At 32.4% G+C, this 26,182-nt stretch overlaps 4 protein-coding genes and 1 non-coding gene across 10 annotated transcripts; 1 reads left to right on the top strand and 4 right to left on the bottom strand.

Moving 5' to 3' along the window:
- The first annotated feature begins 4,217 nt into the window (after positions 1-4,217).
- LOC131173360 (F-box/kelch-repeat protein At3g06240-like) lies at positions 4,218-5,437 on the top strand. Its single transcript, XM_058135662.1, has one exon. The coding sequence runs from the start codon at positions 4,355-4,357 to the stop codon at positions 5,435-5,437; it is 1,083 nt and encodes a 360-aa protein (XP_057991645.1). The 5' UTR covers positions 4,218-4,354.
- A 316-nt stretch (positions 5,438-5,753) lies between these two features.
- Positions 5,754-10,689, bottom strand: LOC131168762 (uncharacterized). Of its 3 annotated transcripts, none has more exons than XM_058135498.1 (7): positions 10,570-10,689; positions 10,341-10,468; positions 9,641-9,721; positions 9,301-9,389; positions 9,131-9,205; positions 7,362-7,423; positions 5,754-6,606 (listed from the first exon to the last, which is right to left on the bottom strand). In XM_058135498.1, coding segments are annotated over exons 1-6 (402 nt in total). In that variant the 5' UTR covers positions 10,571-10,689; the 3' UTR covers positions 5,754-6,606; positions 7,362-7,395. The 3 variants fall into 3 exon arrangements, with proteins under 3 accessions (XP_057991481.1, XP_057991482.1, XP_057991483.1); XM_058135499.1 differs by having other exon boundaries at positions 7,367-7,423; XM_058135500.1 differs by lacking the exon at positions 7,362-7,423.
- Positions 10,690-12,061: 1,372 nt separating this feature from the next.
- Positions 12,062-16,291, bottom strand: LOC110670589 (uncharacterized). 4 transcript variants are annotated; one of them, XR_002497930.2, is made up of 3 exons: positions 15,424-16,290; positions 13,187-13,448; positions 12,661-12,790 (listed from the first exon to the last, which is right to left on the bottom strand). XR_002497930.2 is itself a non-coding variant. In XM_021832684.2 (2 exons), the coding sequence occupies exons 1-2, from the start codon at positions 16,093-16,095 to the stop codon at positions 12,704-12,706; spliced, it is 759 nt and encodes a 252-aa protein (XP_021688376.2). In that variant the 5' UTR covers positions 16,096-16,288; the 3' UTR covers positions 12,062-12,703. The 4 variants fall into 4 exon arrangements, 3 of the variants coding, with proteins under 3 accessions (XP_021688376.2, XP_057991249.1, XP_057991250.1); XM_021832684.2 differs by lacking the exon at positions 13,187-13,448 and having other exon boundaries at positions 12,062-12,790; positions 15,424-16,288; XM_058135266.1 differs by lacking the exons at positions 12,661-12,790; positions 13,187-13,448 and adding an exon at positions 13,873-14,179 and having other exon boundaries at positions 15,424-16,291.
- Positions 16,292-18,260: 1,969 nt separating this feature from the next.
- On the bottom strand, positions 18,261-22,054 carry LOC110670588 (uncharacterized). The gene is made up of 10 exons (XM_021832682.2): positions 21,838-22,054; positions 21,640-21,750; positions 21,467-21,532; positions 21,049-21,225; positions 20,835-20,948; positions 20,607-20,678; positions 20,068-20,151; positions 19,857-19,957; positions 19,465-19,549; positions 18,261-18,903 (listed from the first exon to the last, which is right to left on the bottom strand). Exons 1-10 carry the CDS (start codon positions 21,916-21,918, stop codon positions 18,517-18,519), a joined length of 1,278 nt encoding a protein of 425 aa, XP_021688374.2. The 5' UTR covers positions 21,919-22,054; the 3' UTR covers positions 18,261-18,516.
- On the bottom strand, positions 19,110-19,263 carry LOC131173723 (small nucleolar RNA snoR135). The gene has a single exon (XR_009144036.1). It is a non-coding gene; the product is annotated as a small nucleolar RNA snoR135 (small nucleolar RNA).
- Positions 22,055-26,182: the final 4,128 nt, after the last annotated feature.

Here is a 26,182-nt window from a genome sequence, read left to right as displayed (position 1 = left end):
GAAGTGGATTCGGTGTTTGTGATTGTTGATAGATTTTCCAAGATGGTATATTTTATTCCTTGTAGAAAGACTTTCGATGTAATTCATGTTGCTAAATTGTTCTTCAAGGAAGTGGTTCGTTTGCATGGAGTGCCTAAGTCAATCACTTCAGATAAGTTCTTGGGACACTTTTGGAGGACCTTGTGAAAACTTTTTTATTCATCTTTGAATTTCAGCAGTACAGCAAATCTTCAAAGTGATGGCCAAACTGAAGTAGTTAAACTCACATTGGGAAATGTAATTTGAAGCATTTGTGGAGATAAACACAAGCAATGGGATCTGGCTTTGTCCCAAGCTGAATTTGCCTACAAAAATGCTATTCATAACGCTATTGGAAGGTCTCCATTTTCAGTGGTATACACAAAAGTAGCTCAACATACTCTTGACTTGGTCAAATTGCCTAAAGAAAATGGAAAGAGTGTAGCAGCTAGGCACATCATAGAACAAGTTGTTGAGGTGCACAAAGAGGTAAAGTTGAAGTTGGAAGAGGCTAGCAAGAAGTATAAAGAAGTAACTAATAAACACAAGCGAAAGCAAGTGTTTGAGGTGGGTGATAAGGTGATGGTGTTCCTAAGGTGTAAGAGGTTTCCCATGGGTTCTTATAGTGAGTTGCAACCAAAAAAATATGGACCTTATGAAATTGTCAAACAAATCAATGACAATGCATATGTTGTTGATTTGCTGGATAGCATGGGAATTTCGCAAACTTTCAATGTAGCTGATTTGTATCCATCCCACTCCATGGATGAGCCTCTGTATACTCCTAATGACTCAAACTCGAAGTCGAGTTTTCCCCAAGTGGAGGAGACTGATGTGGATCATATTAGTGATAATTTTGTTAAAAATTGGGAGAAGGTTCAAAGGAGAAAACAAAGAAAGCATTCTGGAGAGAAAACGAGTGAAAAACAACAAGTTTGATTGTTTTTCACTCGTTTTGGTGGGTAGTAAAGGGAGCTACGATTTTTAATTATTTTTTTTTATCACCAACGGTCCTAGATCAACTTGGACTCCTTGTTTAACAAGAGTAATTGTTTCAGAATTAATTTTTAAGCTTTTCTGTTCTATTTACAACTCAATCATGTTTCCTACCTAGGCTAGGACTAGTTAATTTCCACTTTATCTTTATCTTCCTAATGTATATGGATTTAATTTAAATTCTTGTTAAGTAAAGCTATTTTCCTATTAGGATTTGGAGTCCACAACTCTATAAATACTCTCAAAATTATAGATTTCTGATTCAGATTTCAATTAATAAAATTTCAGCTGAGATTTTATTCTCAAATTCTTTCTCCCACGAGGGTGCTCGAGTAATTTATCTAACTTCGCTGCATCAATCTTCATCAACATCATCAGAGTCGTATGCAAGTAGAAATGTTAGTGCCCCAACAAAGAGAACCAAAATGAAAAATCCAGAGCTGTAACCAATGTAGAGTGCCGGCCTGCTGAAAACAGGTTGGCAAAAAAGGACAAACTGAAAATACCAAAATAGAGTTGCAGGGTAAACATCAGCCGGCTTCAAAATGTCTGCATTCTTTTTTGTAAAGCATACCAGCAGGAGAGGTTGTCTCTCTCTCTCTCTCTCTCTCTCTCTCTCTCTCTCTCTCTCTTTTCACCTTCTTTGTGACTAGAAGTCCAGCAAAAGAGCTTAAACAATAGCACTATAAGGCAACTTCTACATCCCTTTTTCTTTAACTTCTCTCTTCTTGTAAACCCAGTCAGAAGCTTTTTCCCACCTTGGGCTACAAGGGCAAGGATATATACATATGTCCAGACTATTTTCCTCAAGAAGTAATGCTAGAAATTCTTCGCAAACTTCCTGCTAAATCCGTAATGAGATGCATGTATGTTTGCAAGTCTTGGCACTCTCTCATCAAAACCCGCACCTTCATATCTACTCATCTTAGTTAAAACATTTCCTCAACTAAAGACTCCCTATTCCTTCTCAGGTTTTTCTCTAACATGAAAGAGTATTTTTCTTTCCAATTCGATGATGAGGAACTAAATGAGAACATGCACCTGGATTACCCTTTAGTTGGCAACCGATACTTCGATTTTATCAACTCTGGTAATGGCGTAGTTTGCTTTGCAGATTGTTTTTACCCTCACAGTAAAACCTTATTCTGTGGAACCCCTCCATCAGGAAGTCCCTGAGACTCCCCGAACCGAATGTGACATTCGAAACCCATGGCAGCTACCATCCTTATTTTGGGTTTGGGTTCGACTCACACACCAACGACTACAAAGTTCTGAGGATTGCAGAATTCAATAATAATGAAATGCCTATGATTGAAGTCTATTCTCTTATTGCAGGTTCTTGGAAGTTTCTTCCTTCAACCAGACAGAAATACAATATCGTTCAGAAATGTAAACAGGCATTCGTTAATGGAGTAGTCCATTTTATTGCTTTTCAGGAAGATGAACATGGTGATACTGAAAAAATGTATGTTCCGGGTTTTGATTTCAGTGACGAGGTTTTCTGCGAGTTTATGTTGCCGGAAGGTTTTGGAGAGCAGATTCTTTCCGTGCTTGTATTTTAGGAGTCAACAATTGCTATTTTCTGTATAGAATCATATTCCCCCATTCAATGTTCCCTGTGGGCGATGAAGAAGTATGGTGACTTGGAATCATGGACTAAGCTGTTCGCAAAACAAGGAGAAGCAGTACCATGGGCATTGGGACTAAGGAAAAGTGGGGAGTTACTGTTGGACTTTTACAGAAGTAGCACCAAGGGCATTGTTTCATATGATGCAGAGAAACAGCAAAGCAAGAGTATTAATATTCATAACAAACGAGGCGACCACTTTCTATGTACTTATGTGGAAAGCTTAGCATTACTTGATAAGCCATAGCCAATTATTAATGTCTAGGTAAGGAGAAAGCAGGCCAGAACAAGGTTCCACTTGTAAGAAATCTTTGCATAGCATGAGTTTGCTCATGGGAGTTTTTATACAATCCACTTAAGGCTCGCTGTAAAAGTAATTTCCTTCTCTGGTTTTCTCTATCCATTTGGGTGTGTATAATGTAAATGAAAGAACTTAATTCAATTGGGCTGAAAGCACTAATATTTTTGGCTAAAGCAGCCAATCATTTTCTTCAAACAGCAAGCTGATTTTCACTGAACGACTACTCACTTTCGTACTTTATTAGTGTCATTTCCTCTACATGATCCAACAGAAACTCCTATAACATACAAACAAACTGAAGTCCATCAATTCATGGTTCCTCTCGACGACCTGTTGTTGTCAAAAGCCTGATGATGAGAGTTGATCACCCGCAAGGCCTAAACCAGTGTTTTTCTTTTTCCTCTAGAGAGAAAGAGCATTTCCTTTTCCTTTCTTCATGCCATAGAATCTTAGCAAATGAAAGATATTGGAGGCATAATAGAGAAAGGGCAACCTGTTTGCGAATATGCTTAAAGCAGATCGCAGATTAACAAGTTCTTGCATCCATTATCAAATCCTGTCTGCCCTCTTAGACACCAAATGGGTCAATGCTCTTCGCAACAAAAAAAAAAAAAAAACTCTGAAAATAGACCCTCTCCTACCTTTGTTTCCGAAGCAACTTTTAACAATGTTACCTCTTTGAACTCATAAAGTCAAATATCTGTGATCTCCAAGCACAGCCTCTTTGGATACCAATTCCTAGCAATAGATAAATTATGATTCCTGCATATGCGCATATTCCTGTATTTTCCTCGAAAGATTATTGAAATCCCACTTGTCCGCAGGAATTATCTAAAAAGCACCTTGTTTGAACACATTAAGACAGAAAGCCTGACAGAGAAGTTATGGATGGAGTTTTCTTTCCTTAGGTTGTATTATGCAAATCCAATTCAAGCATCCAAAAGAATGTACTTTATTCAATATATTCAATATTCAGCAAGTCTTTATCATCTTGGCTTGCAGGTTATTTTTTTTGTATTGACAGAGAACGAGTGCGATCAAGTCTACAAATACATGATTGCAAGAAAAGACAACAAAAAATATTAAAATAAAGATGTTGCATAGTGAAACTTGGCCGGCTTCAATGTCCGGATTCTTGTTCTGCATTATATCAGCAGTACTATTTTTACCTTCTCTTGGACAAAGAATAAATCACACAACTAGAGTACGTGGCATGTTTCAGATTTCTCTTTTTGGTCTCTTTCTTCATGATTTTCCAATCCAGAAGGGTGCATCTTATAATCCTGGGCTAAATCAAAACCCCAAAGGAAGAATTCTTCTTTTCTGTGAGTAATTGTGAAGCTCTTCTCATCTCATCTCATTTCCCATTAAAATTTTTGCTGTTCTTAGTCTCAAATTCTTCCAAAGGAAGAATGAAAAGTCCAGCCTGTTTACCTCAAGAAGTGATTGTAGAAATTCTTCTGAAATTGCCTGTTATATCCCTTGTAAGATGCACATGCATATGCAAATCTTGGCACTCGCTCATTAAAAACGCTGTTTTCTTTTCCGCTCACCTCAAACAAGGCCTTTCTTCAGCTAATGATTCCCTATTTCTTCTCAGAAATTTCTATAATCATGAAGAGCACTTATCCCTCCATTTTGACAATGACGAATTTACAGAATATATGAATCTGGACAAACCTTCAAAACTCAAGCAGTATTACAGTATCATTGGTTCTTGCAATGGCTTGATTTGCATCGCAGATAGTTTTTGGGGTTGTGGCAATGCCTTCACTTTATGGAACCCCTGCATCAGGAAGACCTTAACCCTCCCCAAGCCAAATATCACCTTGAAAATCCATGGTGGTTACCAGGCTTTTTTTGGTTTTGGGTATGACCTACACACAGATGACTACAAAGTGTTGAGAATCGCTGCATCCACCGAGAATGATCAGTCTACAACTGAGGTTTATTCTCTTCTTTCAGGTTCTTGGAAGTGTCTTCCTACACTAGTGCTAAAATATGAAATCCTCGATTCTTTTTCGAAGGCATTCGTCAAAGGAGTTTTCCATTTTATTGCTTCTCCGAAGAATGCTCAGGATAGGATGTTGGTTCTGGGTTTTGATGTGGGTGACGAGGTTTTGCGCGACAATCTGCTACCGGAAACTTTCAATGAAGAGATTCGATCTGTACTTGTGTATATGGAGTCAAACATTGCAATTTTCACACTAGACTCAAATTATCAGTGTCATCTATGGTTAATGAAGAAGTATGGTGATCTTGGGTCATGGATTAAGGTGTTCATTGTTGAGACTCAAGAGGGATTAATACCTAGAGCATTAAGATTTAGGAAAAGTGGAGAATTGCTATTGAGCTTCAGTGAAGGGGAGATCGTTTTATACGATTTAGAGAAGCAGCAGACCAAGAGCCTTGGGATTCATAAGAAACTAGGCGATTGGATTTTCCTACATCCTTATGTTGAAAGTCTAATGTTACTTGATAAAGCTCATCACTAGGGAAAAGTGATGCAACTTCTGATAACAAAGCAGGTAAAATTCAACTCAGGAAAAGAATCCACTAGTAAGAAATTTGTAATTAGCTCTTCCCAATGAGAAAATTACTTCAGAGTTAGCTATCACGTCCCTATATAGTCTGTATACCACTTGATTGCGCGCACGTGTGTGTTTGTGTGTGTGTGTGCGCGCGTGTGTGTATATACATATACAAATTCATGCTGCCAGTAAACCTTCTTTCCATCCCAAACCCTCAATAAATTGTTAATGATTGGTCAGTGAAGTAAAACCACTTTCAAATTGTTTGAAGATATTATGATACGAAAAACTGAATTTCTTGCCAATTGACCATAGCAATGGAAGTAAATATTGGTCTGGTACAGAATAATGCCACTACAAAATCGAATGAATGCACTGCTCTGTTATTTATAGGGGAAAAAATTAGGAGTTACGAATTGTACAACACTAATATGGCGAAGTAACACTTCTGTAACAACGACTGACTAATGATAAAGAGAATAATTATACCTAACTACAAAAATGCAGCTTACAGAAACAATTTCCATTTGATGAAAAGTTAAGTGCAGATCAGGCATCCAATCCATCTTTTCACGCTGGAAACTTACGTTTTATCTCAAATGCTTGACACTGCCAGTCATGCAGCTGCTTGGATTGGCCCGCCAGTTCTAACACCTTGACCACGACCATGAGGCCTTCCCCTGCCACACCCACGACCTGTAAGAAATCCCATGAAGCAATGATTGAATGAACCACTGTCCTATGTCTTAACTCACCATTAAAAAGGGAAGGCATGATCATGAAAAAAGAGGGGGCAAGCCTGCGGGAAGAGGAGGTTAGTACTTGGTGGGAAAAAAAATAACAGGGGAGATTGTTCACACATTGCGGTGTATATAAGGCAACTAACCAAGAAAATAACAGGAAAGGACTGCAAAAGAATCATCAATGGAAAAGGATCTTACCACGGGTTTGAGCAGGCAATCCCCCTGATCCACCATAACCATTGTAATAACCTGAATTCTTTTTCATGTTTCCACCACCATAACCTCTTCCAAGCCCACGGAAACCACGCCCTCCATCTTGACCTCTACCACAATATCCTCGACCACCATCCCAACCCCCATTGCTATGTTCTGCTACACCATTGCTATTACCTACATAATAACAACAGAAATCTGGGATATTGCAACTTTCACAACATAATAGATTAAGTTCACAAGAATAGAGTGGCATGAACGAATGCACCGATTTAGCTTCATCAACTTGTCACCCCATCATAATAAACCCAGTCTCTGGTGCAACGTAGGCTTGTAAAATCATCAGAGAGACTGCCAAGCATTCACTTTAAGTTTAAGAAGATCAGTTAGTTGTTACTTTTTTTATGAGTTCTTTAACACCAACTGATTTTAGTAATCTACAAGTTTGTCTTTCTATTAGTTTAACTTCCATTTTCCTCTTAGAAGTCTCCTGTGGTTAGGTAGCATAAGTTTGACATACTCTTTGTACCTATACATCAACTCAACTCAACTCAACTAAACATTTATCCCAAGAATTTGGGATACCTATACATCACTACTAACAAAAGATTTCCTTGCACCCTGGAATAAGGCCTTGGCTCCACTCCAATTTCAGTCCTATCCCTTTATGGTTAAGAGCAGCTGATTTATGCTTATTTTCATTAGAAAATTAAATTGCAACTTCAAAAAAGTAATATTTTCTAACAATATCAAACCAGGGAAACTATCTATGCTATATTTCTTCCTTGACCACTACTACCTTTGCTTTGCATGTGAATTGCAAATAAAGTATAATATTAAACTTAAGCGGCAGATATTGGATGAAGAAATGCACATGCACCAACAGAGATAGCAGAAAAGGAAATAAGCACCAATGAGAAGTGTGAGCTTACCTCGCTCGTCATCATATTCAGCTAATGGCTTTACTTAATCAGCTGGGATTGGGGGCTGATATCTATCATTTAAGGGAGGGCAAAAGTTCAATAAAGCATGCTATATGCAATCATTATAGACTTAAAAGGAAGGGGGAAAAAAAATAAATAAAGCATGTACTAAAAAAATTGCAATCCCCTCTGACTGACTACGAAAAACAGTGAATTTGAGCTTTTCTAAAAGTGAAGTGAGATAAAGAGGAATAGGAATGCAAGAACAAAAAGTAAGTTCAAAGAGCAAAAATGATCATCCCTTGGGGCCGCCCAGGTCATGTGGAATAGGAGCAAAATGGGCTTGAAATATTTCCCAAATACAGGTCACCCACAAAAACAACAACTAAGCTTTAAGGGGTGTTTGGTTCACCTGTTGGGTGCAGCTGATAGCTGATAGACACCCAAACAGGTGAACTAGAGTGTTTGGTAAGTTTTAAAAAATAAAGCTGATAGCTGATGGGTAGCTGATATGGTACCCATCAGCTGCAGTTTGTATCAGCTCTATTTTTAGAGCTGTTTCTCATCAGCTGATAGCTGATTTGATTTTATTTTTTATTTTGACCATATTATCCTTTTTTATTTAACTCAAAAATTAATATTATTAATACTTTTATATTTTTCATTTATAATTTTAACATTTTAATTAACACATTTCAACTTTGTTAAAATATTTTTTATTAATAACATAAAATGTAAAATATTTATTTATATCTAAAAACTTAAAATTAATTATAAGTTTTTTCTTTATTAACAATAATAATTACTTTATTATTTTATCTATATTTTTTAAATTATTTAATTATTTTTTAAAAAAATTAATTATTTTCTTATTTCAAAATAAAATAAATAATATAATATAATAGATTAATAATTATATTTTTATTTTAATAATATAATAAATGATATAATATATTAATTTGATAATTGTTTATTTAATTTAATAATAAAATAAATAATATAATATAATAAATTTATAATTTTATATTTATTTCAATAATAAAATAAATTATATAATATATATCCTTATTGGTCATTTCACATATCAACAACATCAGCTAAACATAGTTTTACCAAACACTTAACATAAATCAGCTATTATCAGCTACCAGCTATCAGCCATCTGCTAACAGTTATCAGTTGTATTCAACAGTTAAACCAAACAGGCCGTTAATCCCAAACTAGTTGAGGTTGAATATATGGATCTTTTTTCACCATCCAACTCTATTACACACCAGGTTCACCTCGATATCTCCCCACATCATCTTAGACCTCCCCCTTCCCCTTCTCACTCCTTCCCATACTAACTCATAGACGCACAAATGGGGGAAAATGACTTACAAATAGATGCGGCAACAAAAAAAAGAATTGTTTTATTTTTTCATATAAAATAATAAATTTCATTCCAAAGAAGAAAGAAAGAAAGGGGATAAGCTATTCCTTGCTGATTGATATAATTTATAAGACCTAGAATAACAAAACTAAGCTATATTCTATAATCACATTGACAACACAATAAGAGCACTGCACTTTAGTTGATCTCACACATCTTAATTGACAACACAATCTATGATCCATCTGAGACTTCCAGAGCAACCAAAAAACTGCCTACATAAACTTGTTTATAAGATTAAATCTGAACTAAATTTACATCTGTACTATAAATTGATAGCCTATATCCACCATTCATTCAACATATAACCATGATCTCAAAATACATATTTACTTTTGCTACTTACCCGATAGAAGACAAATTAAGCTCCTTCTTAGACAGGGTAATCGTGATAACTGAAATATGGCGGGTGGTTTCTAGGCTGCACAAGTAGACATGCACCAGTCATAAGAATTATAGCAATAATAGTATTAAAGCATAAATGAATAAATTGACAAAAGAAATTTCGATTCTTACGGAAGTAGACCTTCTTCTAAGGGTTCCCAAGTGTCAGTTATATCAACAGATCCAATTGATGTGATTTGATGAAGAACAACAACTCGTCTCTACAAGTGATGCATTTCAACATAACTTGTGAGATATATTCTATATTCCAAAAATGTATCACCACGTATTTTTTGTCTAAATTAACTAATTTTGAGAAGTTAAAATATCATAAACAGTGTCACCAAAACAAGATATCATCCCATTTCAAAAAGATTTTTCTACATAAATATTGCTATGGCACACAAGGTAGCCAACAGCCAAAAAAAAAAGAGACTAAATATATAATAAAATCAAATAGACAGTTAGACACCTTGAGCAATTCAGCAATCATCACAGTCTTGTTGATAGCTCTACCCGTAGCTTTCAGGACAACCTCATCAGTGCCTTTGTCCTGTAGGAATATAAAACACAGCATTAAAAAACAGCCTGATAATAGAAAAACACGTTAATTTTATGCGATGCAAACCATAAATAAAAAGTGGAAGGAAAATAAATTCAACAAAATGTACATCCACGCACAAACACGCAAATATGTATGCAAATATATTCATACGTGTATTGCATGGATGCACAAACATGCCCGCACACAGTCACACATGTATGAAAATGTGTGCACCGGTACCTAAGACTACAGCCTTTTCCACACCCCCATCCCACCACCCTCTCCCTCCCCGCCGGGAAAAACACCGCCCAAGTATCACCTGAAAAATTATTATGGTAATCACATTTGCTGATATTCTACCAAAAATTTAAAAAATAAAATAGCAAGTATGAACTAACATACACCAGAGCAAACTCAGACAAACAGAAAGATATATAATTCGACTAGAAAATCTCACAGAAATCAGGCCCCATTCAGTTTCCCACTCTATTTAGTTGAAAGACTGAAAGCAGAGCTTTTAACTATACACAACTACTTGAGTAAAATAATAATAAAGCAACTTAAGCTACTAGAGTCCAAACAGAGAGCACCAGAAACTAAGTGAAGGTAGGGCGTGAAAGAATATAACCTGGAGAAGAGAAAGAGCATAGGAAATGTAATTCCTCATCCTCCCTTGAGCAGCAATCCTCAATTCGTTCTCACTAATAGCTGTCTCAGCCTTTGGCTTCTCTACCTTCTGGTACCGATCCATTTTCACTGAGAAAAATCGCCAAAAACAAAATCCCAGTAGCTCTTCCAGCTCGTTTACCGAGAAAACAAGATAAAATTTTCAAAAAAAAAAAAACACACGCACGCACTCAGATTCTTTATATTTTCCTCGAGATTTTCTCGTGAACCAAACGGAAAGTGAGGGAGGAAAAAAAGGTTAAAATTAGAGATCGATTGGAGGGTTTTTGGAAAGAGTTGAATACCAGCGGTGACGGTCTTATCTGTGTGAGCTTTGAGCTTTTGGATTTTGTTTTTGGATTTTTTGCAGTGTCAGTGAAGCAGACTGAATAGGCGGGTTTTAATTTGGATATTTATAGTTGGAGGAGGGATCCGATGGTTGGGGTTTACGTGGCGGATTCCTAGGCCTCTCTTTTGTTTTTCTTTCTCTGGTTTTTTTTTTTATCATTATTTTTTTTTCTTATGCATAATATTTAATATAAATAAATTTAATAAAATTTTATGAAATGTATTTATAAATTTAAAATTTTAGTATTTAATTTATAAAAATTTATTTATAATTTTTAATAATTAATTTTATAAAATTTATTTTAATTAAATTTTATTAAAATTAATATAATTTATAAATAAATTTAAAATTTAAAATTATAAATATATTAAGTAATAAAATTATTATTTTATTATATATTATTTTATTTTATTTAAACATAAATTTTTTTTATTGAAAATAAATTTTATGTTTAATATAAAATATATAAACCATTTATAAATAAATTCTATAAATAAATTCTATTATAAAATTTATTTATAAATAAAATAAATATTATAATAAAATTGAATCAAATAGGATTTTAATATTTTCAGTAAAGCTTATCTGATTTAATTTTATATTAAAATTTATTTCATTTATAAATAATTTTTTATAAATAATTTTTTTATTTAGTATATTTTCTTTTAAATATAAAACAAATTTTATATTTAAAATAAAATAAAATAAAATAATAATTTTATAATTTAAAATTTATATAATTTTATATTTAAAATAAAATAAAATAAAATAAAATAATAATTTTATAATTTAAAATTTATATAATTTTATATTTAGAATTTATTTATAAATTCTATCAATATCAATTTTGATAATATTTAATTATGTTATAATAAATTTTATAGCATTAATCATTAAAAATTTTAAATAAATTTTTATTTTAATCAAATACTAAAAATTTATATTGACAAATGAGTTCCATAAAACTTTATAAAATTCATTACTATCAAACACTCCCTAAAAGATATTTTTAAAACAATTTCAGCACATCAAAGTTATCTTTTAAAAAATAATTTTAAAGACTTATTTTCATAATTTTTCTCCATTATTCAAAAGTAAAATTACATTCCACCAATTTTATTTCCACCATTCTGCATATTATATTACTTCTTATAATGGCAACTGGCAGTTTCATGAAAGCATAACTCTTTTTATTCCAAGAAATTTATTATACTTCATTTAGTTTAATCTTTTGATTATAAATTAGCAAATAAAATTTAAAAAACTTAAATTTAAATTTTCATCATTATATACTAAAAAGTAAATTCCTAACCATGAATTTTTAATTCAATAAATGAGATGGTAAATATAACTTACTATATTCATCCAAAATATTTTAATAAAAACATAAAACACCTTCTAGAAAAAAAAAATCCTAAAAATATACAAGTGATTCTAATCTATATTTAAACATATACACTCAACTTGATGAATCCATAAAACGATACGTGTGCTTGATGTACCAACACACCACAATTTAGAGGATAGAAGGAAAAAGAAAGAAAGGAAGAGAGAGAGAGAGAGGCTAATTGGGTGTGGAATTACATGAGAATTACACTTTATACAAGCAATCAGCTTTTTTTTTTTTTTTTTAAGCTTTCATGAAGTAAACCAATATAAAAATCTGCAAAATCTTGGGAAAAACATTTTGATTTCCCAATTAGAATATCCCCATTTCTCTTTTACCACTTATTTGCTTACCTTCCATCCAATTCCATTTATCCACGAGAGGATATGGGTCTCCAGTCTTAACATGCTTTCTGCTTTCTAACCTTCTCTTTGCTTTCTACACATTCTCTCTTATCTAAGGAGAGGGGAAAAAAATTAAACAAGAGAGGAGAGAAAGAGAGTGTGTGGGATGGGGGGTTGTTGTGTGGGAAATTCTTCCTTTCATATTTTTCATACGTGCCCATTGTTTTTGCCCAGGTACGGCTTACTCAAACGCTTAGTCCATCAAATCCACACTGCTTGTAAGTAAGAGCCTGCTTCCTTGGACTTATCATTATTGCACAGTTCACTGATACCTGTTCATCCAGACCCAAATTAGATGTTTTTGAAGGGAAAGAAAATGTCAAAGAAAAATTATTCATGCCAGCAACATTAGTGGGAAATGGGAATAAATTTTCCATTTCCTTCTTTTTCTTTCGTATTTCTAAAACTCTTAGAAAATATAAGAATTGTCAAATATTTAAATTTCTATTTTACTATAGTTTATTATATTACAGACACTACTGCTAATGCAGCAACATGTTGGGTTCTTCTTTTGTTTATAAAAACACAAATAAATGCAAAAAATATATAAAAAATAATAATATATTTGCATGAAGTGAATGAATAAAATATTATAAGTGAATAGTAAAATATAAAAAAAATAATTAAGAACTAACTCAGTACAACACTATGACATAGTGTCACTGTACCTATTTGCTCTCTTTGTTTATTTTGTCAAAAAAAGCAAGTTGGCAACAGGCAACCTTTCAAGCGAGTGGTAGCCACGCGCTAATATAGCCTCCATAATGATGTTGAAAAATATGAATTCCAATCTGACATGCCACACTACAGAGACATTATTTTTTGTTACTGTTTATTACTGTGGGCAATCATATTACTGAGAAATGATTGGCATGAGCAGTGCCTCTCAGCCTAGTCCTGTAGCCATACAAAATGCCCATTTCCAGATCCCTGCAATTTGAAGCAAGCAACAAGTTGAAAGATCAATTCACCTTGAGCTAGTGGCTGCAAGGTAGATTTCTCAATTTTCATAACTAAACTGTCCCCAAACACACTTTCTTAGGAGCTAATAGATCTTCATCTTCTAAACATTAATTTCTTCATGGTGTACCAAAAAAAACATTATCTGAAACATTAATGTAGAAGGCACATGCAGGCTTTAGTAAGATCCAAGCAATTAATGGATGATGCCCAATTGCCTACTACAAGAACCCCACAAAAGATCAGAGAAAAATTTTAACTTGCACCTTCCAGCCCAGCCAAACTTTGGATCCCATCACATCTCTTTCCTAGGGGCCACAAGGGCCCCAAAAATCACCAATTCACATGCTAAGAAACGGAACAAGACCTTTTCTTCCCTAAGGCTAAAAAATGAGGAATGAAGTTTTGACATTTTTTACCACAAAACAAACCAATCCATGCTCATGTGTTATTTTGCATTGTTACCATAAACTGTGAATCCCAAAACCTTCTGGTTATTGGACAAAGAAATGGTAGACCATGAAATCCCACCTTCCACGGTTTCCAATGGTCCCTCACATGGTGCGTGAAGTGTACTGGGAACTACTAACAATAATTGCTCAAAATACTGGGTGGGACCATGCTGCGCTCTCCTCTCCCACAAGCCAGTCCTTCTCATGAGATTTACAATTCATTTGAGAGGGAGGGAACTTGGTTCCTGTCTAATAATGTAAAGGGAAATATCAATATGCATGATATGATGAGACACACATGAATCCACCATTCACATGCACCAGTGGCTAGCATCTTGGGGTTTATATTTCTTGCTAAAATAGCTCGCAAGAATCAAGAACTACCTTACCCAAGTCAAAATACATGCTATTAGACAAATTAGCCAAGGGGAATAAATGGCACGTGGGTAGTTAGGATAGGTTTCTAAGAGAATGAAAACCACGAGCTAGCCATGGTAAAAAACTATTGCTTAGAAATCTCATTCCGCATAGTCCAGACACCATTGGTGCGTTTTAAGAAAGCTCTTGAAAAGAAAGAAATTATGCTGGTAATTACCAATTAGCGGCCATCAACGATAAAATTGAAGTTAAAGAACTGCTCTAAGCAACCTTTTTTGGTGCTTTTTAAAGAACTGAAAAGACAGGATTAAGGCATAAAGAAATCCAAGAATCACTAATTTCTTGAAAGAAAAGGGACCGAAAAAGACACCCCATGAGGGTCACCAGCGCAGGTGCACCAAAAAGCAAAGGGCACTAATAGCAAAGAAAAGATGCTCATCGGGGTCAGAAATATAAATAGGCCAAAACAAGAGGGTAGATGAGCAAGAATATCCCTTTCAAGAAAGAAAGTACCCAGGAAAACACATGCTCTTCCACAGTAATTGATGAGGCAAAAGGAAAAGCCTAAGCAAGAGTGAGACAGACGTTGGTGGATTTCGCTGGTACAGAGCCGACCAGCCCCCTCCACGACTGCGCTAACTGGAAAAACTAACGAAAGACCAAAACCCATTTCTGGAGAAAGCTTAGCCAAAACTTTATTCATACAAAAATATGAATGGAGAAGCAAATATAATGAGAAATTGAAGCTAAAGTCAGAAACATAAATACTGAGTAGTGTACAATTCGGATGTATAGAAATTGAAGAACAGGAAAGATTAAACCCAATAAGGTAATGCTCAAAAATTTTATGCCTAGAAAAGATCCAGAAACCACAAATTAGTTAGGAACTAGAAATCCTAAGCCTAGAAAGAACCCACATCCAAAAGTTCAGAAACTAGAGCAAAAATTAGCTTGGGTGAAAGAAATTATAAGCCAAAATTAGAAATGGGCAATGCTGGATATTTAATGTAAGGTAAAGCCAATATTAGAAATCAGAAGTCAAAAATTATGAACAAGAAAACAAAAGTTGATACAGAAAGATAGAAAGAAAAGGAAAATGGGTAAAAATGGCTGACCTGTACTCCAGGGGAGTCGAAGTCTAGGACACGGATCTTAGCACCAACTTCACCCAGAACCCGAAGCTCCACTCTATCATTCAACGAAGCATCCTTTATCAAATCAGCAGCATTGGCCTGGATCAAGCTATAGCGATCGACAGAAATGGTGGCTTCCACCTGACGCTCGCTATGGGCCTCCTGAAAAAACCCAGGAACCGAAGCTTTGCCCAAAGGAATCCCATGGTACATGACAGTGAATTTGGACTCCCCGTACTTGATCCCAACCTTGTTGGGATTAACGGCGGTGAATAGCATGTGGATGGTTAAAGACAGTGAAGCTGTGGTGGGGCCAGTAGCGATGGTGGTTGTGCCGGTGGTCGGGTCAAGCGAACTGGGATTTGAAGCCGAGATGCCCATGTACTGGACGCCGACTTGTTGGAGATCGAACTGAGGTTTTTTAGGCTTGACGGCGAGAATAATGATAAGGAAGATAGCGAGGACAAGGAGAGCGAGGAAGGAGAAGAGGAGGAAGAGACAGCAACAGCAGCCTTTCAAGGAGGCTGAGTTGGAAGACGACGATGTTGGGTAGTACGGATGGTGGTGGTGGTGGTGGGTGTCTGAACGCTGCGGTGGGCGTGATGGTCTGTGGTCACCGTTCAGGCTAGTGCTCTGTTGTGTCGGTGGTGGCATTTTCAGGGAATTAGTTTCCTCCGAAAGTGAAAGTTGCCAGCCCTCTTTCCTTCTCTCTTCTCTTCTCTCTCTAGTCTCTCTGGTCCTTGGTTTCTCTCGCTACAGTACCCTCTGCTCTTCAAGGCGGTGGAGACAGAGAGAGAAGGGGAAAGAAGAGTGGAATGGAAAAGCCAGCGAGATTGAACATGCGCACGAGTTGTGTAGACAGAAAAATAATTTAAAAAAAAGACCACTTTAATATTTAAATAATAATTATTAACAAAAATTTTTAATAAATAATAATAATAATTAAACTTCAATTTTAAATCAATGGAAATGAGTTATATAATATTTAGAAATTATTAATAAATAATTTTAATATATATTAATTTTGATTTTAATATATGAAAATTAAATAATATCTTAAATTTTTATTAATTATTTTATTTTTTATTTTTTATATATTTTATTTTTTTATTAATTAAATATTATTTTATATTTTCTATTAATTTTTATCTCTTAAATTTTTAATAAAAATTTTGTAAAAAATAAAAATATAATAATATAATAAAGATATTGTTTAAAGATATAGAATTTTATTATTTAATAAAAATTTACTTATTTTAAGTATTAAAATACTTAAAAAATATATAAAAAAAAATTAAATAAAGAACACTATATAACAATATCTGAAAAATAATATCACCCATCAAACTCTTGAAACACAATGTAACATACCAATCCTTTTAAATTTAAAAATAATGATTTAATATGAAATAGTTATTATATTTTCATTATATTACATGTCATTCAGCAAGTCAAATAAAAAAGTAAGAGTATATTTAATATTATTATTTGCAATATTATTAAATAAATATCACTCAAAACATATTAGTTGAATTTAACATTAATATTACAAACAATTAATTGAAATTTGACTCTATTTAAAGTTAATTTTGCATCAATATTTAATAATAATAAATTTTTAAATACCACTTCCCTTCATGTTATTTTAAACCTCACTCTTTTCCTACTCAATCTTTTCACTGTTAATCATTATAAAATAATTTAAAAAAAAGTTTTAAATTTATTTTTAATAATATTTAAAAATATATTAAAATAATTTTACACCACAATATCAAACAAATTTTAAATAGAATTTACAAGTTTCTAAAGTTTAGCAACTTATCATGTGAATTGTAGCCATTAAACATTGCAAGTATTAATCCGATTTGAGAAGAGGGTAATAAAAATTTCAAGAACGATATTTTCCAATAAAAACAGGACCTAATGTTTAATCCTCCAGTTTTCCAATACTAACTTAAAGTATTGGAGAAATTATCCAAACCAACCACCTAGGACCGAGTAGAATTCGGTTCAAATCAAAAAATCAAACCGAACCGAGTCAATTCGGTTTAATCTATTCGGTTTTAAAATTAAATCGATTCGGTTAGTTTTACATTATAAAAATTTCGGTTATTTCGATTCGATTCAGTTTTGAAGAGAAAAAAATCGATTAAACCGAACCCAACTAAATAGTAATTTACATAGTCAAATCAAACTAAATCGAACTAAATTGATTTTTAATTTGATTTATTTTTATGAAAAATTTATGAATTATATTTAATTTTATATATATTAATTGTTTAATTTTATTGATTAATGATTATTAGGTTCAGACCAAAGTTAAAATTAGACCAAATAACTTGAAAATCAAGTCTAAATTAAAAAATCAATAAAAAATCAAACCAATCGATTTAAATCAAACCGAACCGAAATAGAACGATTCGATTCGATTTTTCACCCACTTCAATTCAGTTCGATTTCTAAAATTCACGATTCAATTTTTATAATTTAATTTGATTTGATTCAATTCGATTTGAACCGAATGCTCACCCCGACAACCACTTAGTGTTCTCGATTGTTTTGCAGACCATATTATACCGCGGAGATACAAGAAATGAAATTCCATGAAGTGGCGGGGTTGATGAACAGAGCCCGCGGGTACTGAGGCTGGCATTTCCTTTCCTTTGATTTTTATTAGGCTGTATAAATTTGTCTGCTACTCCTTCATTTGTGCAATGCCTTTAAAGCCTACTGCCCCAAAACATCATGCCCATTTTTTCGTTTTTAGCAAAATTAATAATTTAATAATGAGAAGGGAATCCATGAATGAAGTCTTGAGATAATCAAGCAACTCCTCAACATGAACATGCAGTAATATATAAAAATTCATCCTAAAAAAATAACCATTTGAGCTTTTTAAGTACTTGATCCTAAATGCATTAAAAACATCAAGATAGGACGTCAAAGAGAAAACAAACAAAAGAAAAAAAAAAAAGAGAGAGAGAGAACCTAAAAAAAGCAAGCAAATACAGAAGACAAGATAAACCTAACAAGTGAATAACCTGAACGAAGGATTTCATTGGATGCCTTCAATAATTACTGATCAAGATTATCTGGGGGTGCGCTGGCGCTACCAGCTTCTGGCTTGGCTGCTTCATCATCCCTTCTACCATTATCATCAACTACCAGCACATCATCCATCATGTCGTCCTCCCCAACATTGATATCTTCTACATCATCCTCATCTTCATTGTTGCTTCCACCAGGGATCTTTCTTGTCTTGGGACCATGCTCAAGCCTATGGGTGTCCAATTCTTTGTCCATTGTTTCCTGTAAATTTGCATCATTGTTAGGTCTCCTTGCTTTCCTTGCATTTTGCCACCTTTCTAATTCCTTTTCAACATTGCTAAGATACTGCTCTGCAATCTGCTTCTGATATTCAGACAGTTCCTCTCTCCTAGTAGCCTTCCATTCTGAAAATGTCTGAAATGTAATGAACAGATGTGTGAGACATTCTACACAAATCTAATGGGAGATGACTCTGTTCAAAAACCTTCCAGACCACCAACCCTCCCTCCTGCATGTGAGGAGGGCCCTAAAGAAAAGAACAGGAGATTAAAAGAAAATTAAAAAAAAAAAAAAAAAAAAACCTTCTGAGCGATAGAGTCATAGGGAGTAGGGTAAAAATGTAATATGAGGAAGATGATTGTTGAAACTCCCAACAAGCAAGATGAAGCACAACTGCCCACCTTCCTCAGCCGACTTTTTATTTAGCAGGGAACTCTTTCGGAAACAGAGTGCATTTATTTGTAGCACAACGCCGATACACACAATCCCTGCCCGTTCCATAAAACTGGGATTTGAAAAATAGCGTTGCAGACAAAGCATTAAAAAAATTTAAAAAAAAAAAAAACCACCTCCAGGAATTCAGTGTTTTATTAATAATAAGAGAATGATATTGGTATAATATCTAAATCGCTTGCACATCAACCAGTAGGGGTAAAGAAGACACCCAAATTACAATTGATACGGCAGGAAACTAACCTGCTCTTTGCGTTGCTCAAGCAAGGTTGCATCTTCCTCCAATGGCTTGTTAGGCAAATAATAAATTGGGGGCTCTGCCTTAGTCCTGAAAAACACATCCCAAAAATAATTAACAATGTGTCAAAAGTGATGAAGAAAGTACTAAGTAATTCTATCTAAAATCCTGCAAAGCAGCAGGAACATTCACTCATCAGGTTCCTTCAACACTACTATGCACATGAACAGAAACTTATCTTTGTCTCAATAAAACTGTGAATATGGACACTGTGGACCAAAGTTAAAAATAACCTGCAACAGAATATTGGTTATAGAAAAATATTAATGCAATTGATTAAATGTTAATGTTTTTAACAAGCACAAAAGATTTTATATGAAATGGAAGAAACACATACCTTATAAAATTGCAAAGCTTTTTATGGTGCTCACTCCACCGAAGAAACAGCAATTCCAACTTCTTTTCTTCTGTTTTGGCAGCAACACGTGCTCTAAGACTCTGTTTCAGTAGAAGGAAAACATTAAAGACAGTGAGCTTCGCCATAGAGTTAAAGGAAACTATTCAAGGTTTCATCAACACAACTATAATTTGTACATTCAAGAACTAACCAGATCTCTCCTTCTCTTTTCTGCAATTTGTTCACGCTCTTGCTGCCTCAGCTTTTCACTTTCTTCTCGTGCTCTTTGCTCCGCCTAGTGGAGTTCAAGACATCAGCCAAACACTGGAATGTCATAATATTCAACATTTTTGCAAAAGTTTATGACATTGGTGGGGCTATAAGACATTTTTTATTAAAAGGAACATGTCCATTTTGAGGGAGAAACAAAACTATGGATGCATTATTAACTCTACCAACAAAACAATCAGAAAATCTGAAACCCCCAATACAAGCTGTGGTGCTGTACAAATGATAATTCTCACACAGCCACTTTTAGCACAAAATTCTCAAGCAAAATAGTAGTTTTTACAGATGTCTTGGGGGTTGGGGACTCTGATTTTTGATTCACAAAGATAAAGACATTAGATGGAGTTGCATTACTGCAGCCAAGCCGATAGTTCATGGCTAACGCTTTTTCCAAGTCAAGGAACACTTCAAATGTAAGCATGCTAAAGAAAAAGCTGGATTGATATGGAATAATATACTCACTCTTAGCAAAGCATTTGACCTTTGCTTAAATGCCTCCGTCCCTGAAAGTTTCATATCTTCTTTCCGGAATTTCTGCAACAGATACAAATTAATAACAGAAATATAAGAAATAACATGACACAAAACACAATTTCACATCAAAATAAAAGGCAACAATTTTCTTATAAAAGCCTACTTGGCCAATAATAAATTAAAAAAAAAAAAATCAAAGAATTCATTTATGCATACCTCCAAAGTACCTAAAAGTTGCCCCAACATTCTTTTGTTTCTGCTAACCAAACTTGGATCCTCGTCCTTTGGCAACACCCTTGGCACAGGCTCAGCCACTGGAAGTTCAGCCTCCTAGCAACAAAATCACAATGAAAAAAAAATATTATTTGCATCGACAGACAAAAAAAAAAAAAAAAAAACACTCAGAAAACAATATGAGATCAACATTTACCCTCCTTCCAGGTCTCTGATTGCCATCCCTCCTGGACCAACTGCTCTCCTGTAGACTGTATGGCTTTCCATCACTTTGATCCTCTATGGCAACCACAACATTGTCCTCCTCAGCTGATTGCTTCTTCTTCAAATCCTTTGACACTGCAGGATCCTCAACAATCTCTCCATCCTCGACCTTCATTCCCAAATTGGAAAAAGCTCAATTATACAATATAATGAAAAAGATAATACAATTACTCATCAAGCATCCCAACTGAATTCAACCATTTTCTTTCACTTATATGACAAAAACTACAGCTCATTTTGAACCCAAAGCAGCATAAAACTAGGAATTTACACTTCTATGGACCTTTTATTCTCCTAATTCCTCCAAATACAAACTCATGAACATATCACATCAAACACAAAGCGTTCACCTTGACAACAGCAGACAAAAGCCGCCGTTTTGCAGGAGGTTGATCTTCTGCATCATTCCTATCTGCCTGAAAACCAACCACAAAATCCCATTAAAAAACTCAAATCAAACTTCAAAAAATGACAAAACTAAGCTTCAAAGAGTAACAAGTAAATAAAAGCAAGAAGAAATTACAGGTCGAACAAAGCCTCGCGGGTGAACCCCATTGGAGGCAAAGTTCCGAGGACCAGCACCAGACAACCCACCCCTTCGGAGCCCCCGAGGATCACGCAGCCGCTCAGTAATCTGTAAGAGGAACACAAACAAAAAAAAATCAATAATCCCAACAAAATTAGCAAACATATCACACCCAAACAAAAATCTTAAAGGGACCTGACGCTGTTGGCGGTGGAGCTCATCGATCTCTCGCTGGAGCTCTTCCTCAGTCTTGTCAATAGCGGTGCTGGTACCCATATCGGGTGCGGTTGCGGTTAGCTGCTTCAAGAATTTGCGCGACCTCAACAATACAGAGACCAGAAGCTACGTCTGTGACTGTAAGAGTTGTTGGGTGTGGTCGTGTTGGAGAGAAAGAAAACCCTTTTGAGGGCTTGGAAAATTTGTGATGTTTTATGGACGGGGGTGGCCCAAATTTTATCGCCATGGGTAAATGAAGAATAAACAAAGCCCATGAATGAAACTTTTTAAGGTTTCAACACTTCAAAACCAAACAAGAAAAGAATTTTTTCCGAGGTTGTGTTTGGAAACTGCCATGTGGGAAGTCGCATATCATTGGATGCAAGAATGCAATACTCTTGTCAATCATAAAATTGTGAACTCCATGTTAATTATGTTTTATTCGATAATATTAATTATTTTAATAATAATTAATTATTAAATATTAATTAATTATTAAATATTAATTATAAAAATTATTAAATTATTTATTAAATATAAAAATAATATTATTATTTTATTGATCTTTGTTAAAACATTTTTTTAATTTCTAAAAATTAATAAGAGAAATATTATATCACCGAATATTACAAATAAGAGAGATAGTGTTTTAACTAACACTACTTTATAAGCTATTACCGAACATGGCCTTAAAATGAGTAAATTTCACATTAAATATAACTAAAGATACATATGAATTTTATGTAATGAATAATCTCTCTCAAAATAGATTATTTATCTATTTAATTTAAATTTAAATTTAAATTTTATTTATTATTATTCATGATATAGTTTCTCAAAATATATATAATTAATTAAGTAACTTGAGTTTTTAGATAGTCAATAAGCCTAATGATATTTAATAATTCGATCTTAAGATTTATTCAATCGGTTTAACAACTATAAGACCCACTCAATAGAAAGAAATAATTTTGAGATAAGCAATATTGGTATGATTGTCAAATATAATAATCTCTAATAATATTCACATAATTACATAATTGACTTACCATAACCATTCATTTTCTGTATTCTATATAAAGAGATCAGATCATTTATAAAAATATGTTATTTCTTTCTAATTAATCTAATATATTGTTCTCATATATCAGTTATAATTTGAGTATCGGAGAGCCCTCACCGAGTCCATATCCAGTGGACCTCTGATCCATTTATTTTCTGTTTTGTAGATCTATAGATCGCAACAATTTTTAACACTGTGATCCATAAATTTTAATTTATTAAATTAAAATATCACAACTTGTTATATATGATATTTAAATATTAATTTTTACTATTTAAAAAAGTCATAGTAATACTCTCAATTAATTATTTTCTCTTCAATTTTGATTCTGATTATAATTGGAGTGCTCATTTAAGTTTATTTAAAAAAAAATTTGAGATGTGAAATTTGACTGATAATTATTTTTCATTTGAAAAAAGTTGTATTGGAAATTCCATTATTTATTTATTTAGCCTAGTGATTATACTTTTTTATTTTTATTTTTATTTTTATTTTTTTATTCTTAAAAATAGTAATTGGAATTTTTGATAAGTAACCATAGATAATGATAATATGTGACTATATATCTAGCTTGGCTTTGTCCACTTGACTTAAGTATATTACTTACTTAGTAAATATTAAATTCGAGTTTTTATTCTCTCTTATTAAAAGAAATGTGGTTGTTGTGAAATGTGATAAGGGTAGTTGTAGGATGAGTATATTGTTTAAATTGAGTGCAGCGTAATTTATTAATACATCATATGGTATCGTATATCATATTTTATTATATGATATGGTTTTTATTGTTAACATATTTGGAAATATGGCATATTATAGAATGATTTAATAAACCTTTGATGTTGGTTAAATAATATGATATGGTAAAATAAATATAAAGATAGCTAGAATACTTTTTAATTATTGTTTTAAATATGTAAATGATTTAAAGATATTTATTTAAATAAAATATTAATTTATAAATAATGTTAACACAATAATAATTAAAGACACATTTTTTTTAATTAATCACTAAATGTATCTTATAAATATATATCATTTTCACAAGAGAATATGATTAATTGGAATTTTATAAATTATGCAAAGATAAAATAGAAAAACAAAAATTTTAAACCACTTCAAATCACCAATTTGATTTTGATGGTTTGAAAATTTGTGTTGAAATAATGATTAAAAAATCATATTTTATAGTCTAAAATCATCATAATTAAAGAATAATCTTCCTAAACAAGTATTGAAATTATATATATTAATGATGAAATCATCACAAACTATGGTTGAACGAAGGTGAAAGTACCATGATAATGAAAATAATGGGTAATAATAATAACTCTATGAAGTTTTTTATGATTTGTACTTTAGTTTTGATCGTGAAAAAAAAAATTAGTATTTTGAATATCTATATTGAAAATTTGCTGTGAAATTTCTGCTCTGCATATAGGCAATATGCATGCTAAGTTGAAAGATCAATGTTCAGAACTTGAGATTTAGATTTTGGGCTCTTAGATTATGGGCTTGCCTCTTTAGCTTCTCCAATGGTTTTCGGTAAGGGTACATGCGGCAATAAATGGAATTATATTGTATAATTTAAAAATAAATAAATAAATTATTCATATAAAAATGATATTTAAAAAAAAAAAAGTTTGTATACATGTGGTACATATATAACCTAAATTTATATAAAAATTGTACCCATTTATCAATTATCTTGGAATTCAATGATAGAATTTAGTCAAAAAGAAACGAAAAGCAGCCTTATTGTTGTTAACATTGTAGATTCTTCGATTTATCAATTTTTTTATCAATTTTTCTTGCTTAAATTTAATTTATTATATATTTAAAATATAAATAAATAAAATTAATATATTTAATAAATATAAAATTCATAATGAATCGAATTTAGGTTAAAATTTCTTTTTATTCACAAAGCTAAGCTGCTAAATTAGAATGGATATTTAGATTTTAGATGATATATCCTTATACCTTCGGGTAATACTAGCATGTAGCTTTTAGCTGTTAAAATATCCAAAATATTTTATAAAAAATAATTTATATATATAAAAAATATTTTTCATATAAATTATTTTATAAAAAAATATTTTTCATAAAATTTTTTTTATTATTTGATTGTAATATTAAATTAATAATATGTGTTTATATTATACATATATAAATATTTTCACATTTTAATAATATTTTTTAAATAAAAAAATGACTACATCAAGTCATTTTCTTATAGTTATTTTTCTTAAAAATTGATTAATTTTCTTTTTTTCTTAAAAATTGATTAATTTTCTTTTGATTAGAAAAATATTTTTTATTAACTAACTTTCTAAGTGCATTAAATATAAGAAAATGTGAAAAGTATTCGGTAAGAAGATATTTCTCACAAAACAAATGGAGCTTAAAATTAATTTGATGTATTCCAAAATTATAAAAAAAAAAATTAGAATTCAAATTATAATATATCCTTATCAAAGAAAAACCGTTGTCTAAATTCTGAACTATGATAAAAAAATGGTTTTTGAAAAATTATTTCATTTATTCTGTAGAAAATAATTTGTATATGAAAAATATTTTTTTATTTTATTATTAATTATAATATTAAATTAATAATATGTGTCTATATTATGTATATATAAATATTTTTCACATTTAATAAGATTATCAAGTTCTAAAAAATAGAAAATAATTTCCTTTTCATTTTCATTAAAAATAACTTAGCTTTCCCTTTAACTAGTAAAATATTTTCTATTGTCTTATTTTTCTGAGAGCCCAAATGCTAAAAAATGCAAAAAAAATATTTTTCAAAAAAATATTTTTTATAAAACAAATGGAATTTTAAAATAATAATAATTTTTATTTCATTGTAAGATAATATTACATATTAATTTTTTTGGTATTTCACTGGCTTACCTTTGACTTTGAGGCTCACTACTCACACACCTAATTTGAATTAGTACCTCTAGTTCTTGTTTTAATTATCAGAATCAGATTCAGATCTCAGAAAGAACTCCAGTTAGACTGCTTGTTCTAATCATTATGTTCATTTCTAATTAATATTATCTACATCTATGAAGATCCTGAAATCCTGCATGCACTTAAGGCTTAGTTATTTGGTCTTACAGCAAAATATATAAGAAATTAAAGAGAGATGCATGAGGCATAGCTATTAATAATTAATTAATTAATACTATTCTTATTTTATGAGACATGCATGTACAAGTTCCATTAAATGCTATTGTAATTATATATATACACATC

Source organism: Hevea brasiliensis, chromosome 14 (genome assembly GCF_030052815.1).
Source record: "Hevea brasiliensis isolate MT/VB/25A 57/8 chromosome 14, ASM3005281v1, whole genome shotgun sequence".
NCBI classification, from domain to species: Eukaryota; Viridiplantae; Streptophyta; class Magnoliopsida; order Malpighiales; family Euphorbiaceae; genus Hevea; species Hevea brasiliensis.
Note: the sequence above shows the minus strand (reverse complement) of the source record. Positions and strands in the feature narration are given on the sequence as shown.

Excerpts from the sequence above, each read along its gene's own strand:
- LOC110670588 (XM_021832682.2), bottom strand. The coding sequence starts at position 21,918 with ATGGGTACCAGCACCGCTATTGACAAGACTGAGGAAGAGCTCCAGCGA. Across the intron at positions 20,949-21,048 it reads ATCAGAGACCTGGAAGGAGG|GAGGCTGAACTTCCAGTGGC; the intron begins GTAAATGTTGAT and ends TTTTGTTGCTAG. Across the intron at positions 20,679-20,834 it reads AACTTTTAGGTACTTTGGAG|AAATTCCGGAAAGAAGATAT; the intron begins GTATGCATAAAT and ends TATCTGTTGCAG.
- LOC131173360 (XM_058135662.1), top strand. The coding sequence starts at position 4,355 with ATGAAAAGTCCAGCCTGTTTACCTCAAGAAGTGATTGTAGAAATTCTT.
- LOC131168762 (XM_058135498.1), bottom strand. Across the intron at positions 9,722-10,340 it reads ATGCTCTTTCTCTTCTCCAG|GACAAAGGCACTGATGAGGT; the intron begins GTTATATTCTTT and ends ATATTCCTACAG. Across the intron at positions 9,390-9,640 it reads TGATTGCTGAATTGCTCAAG|AGACGAGTTGTTGTTCTTCA; the intron begins GTGTCTAACTGT and ends CATCACTTGTAG.
- LOC110670589 (XM_058135266.1), bottom strand. The coding sequence starts at position 16,095 with ATGCCACCACCGACACAACAGAGCACTAGCCTGAACGGTGACCACAGA. Across the intron at positions 14,180-15,423 it reads TCGACTCCCCTGGAGTACAG|ACAGGAACCAAGTTCCCTCC; the intron begins GTCAGCCATTTT and ends TTACATTATTAG.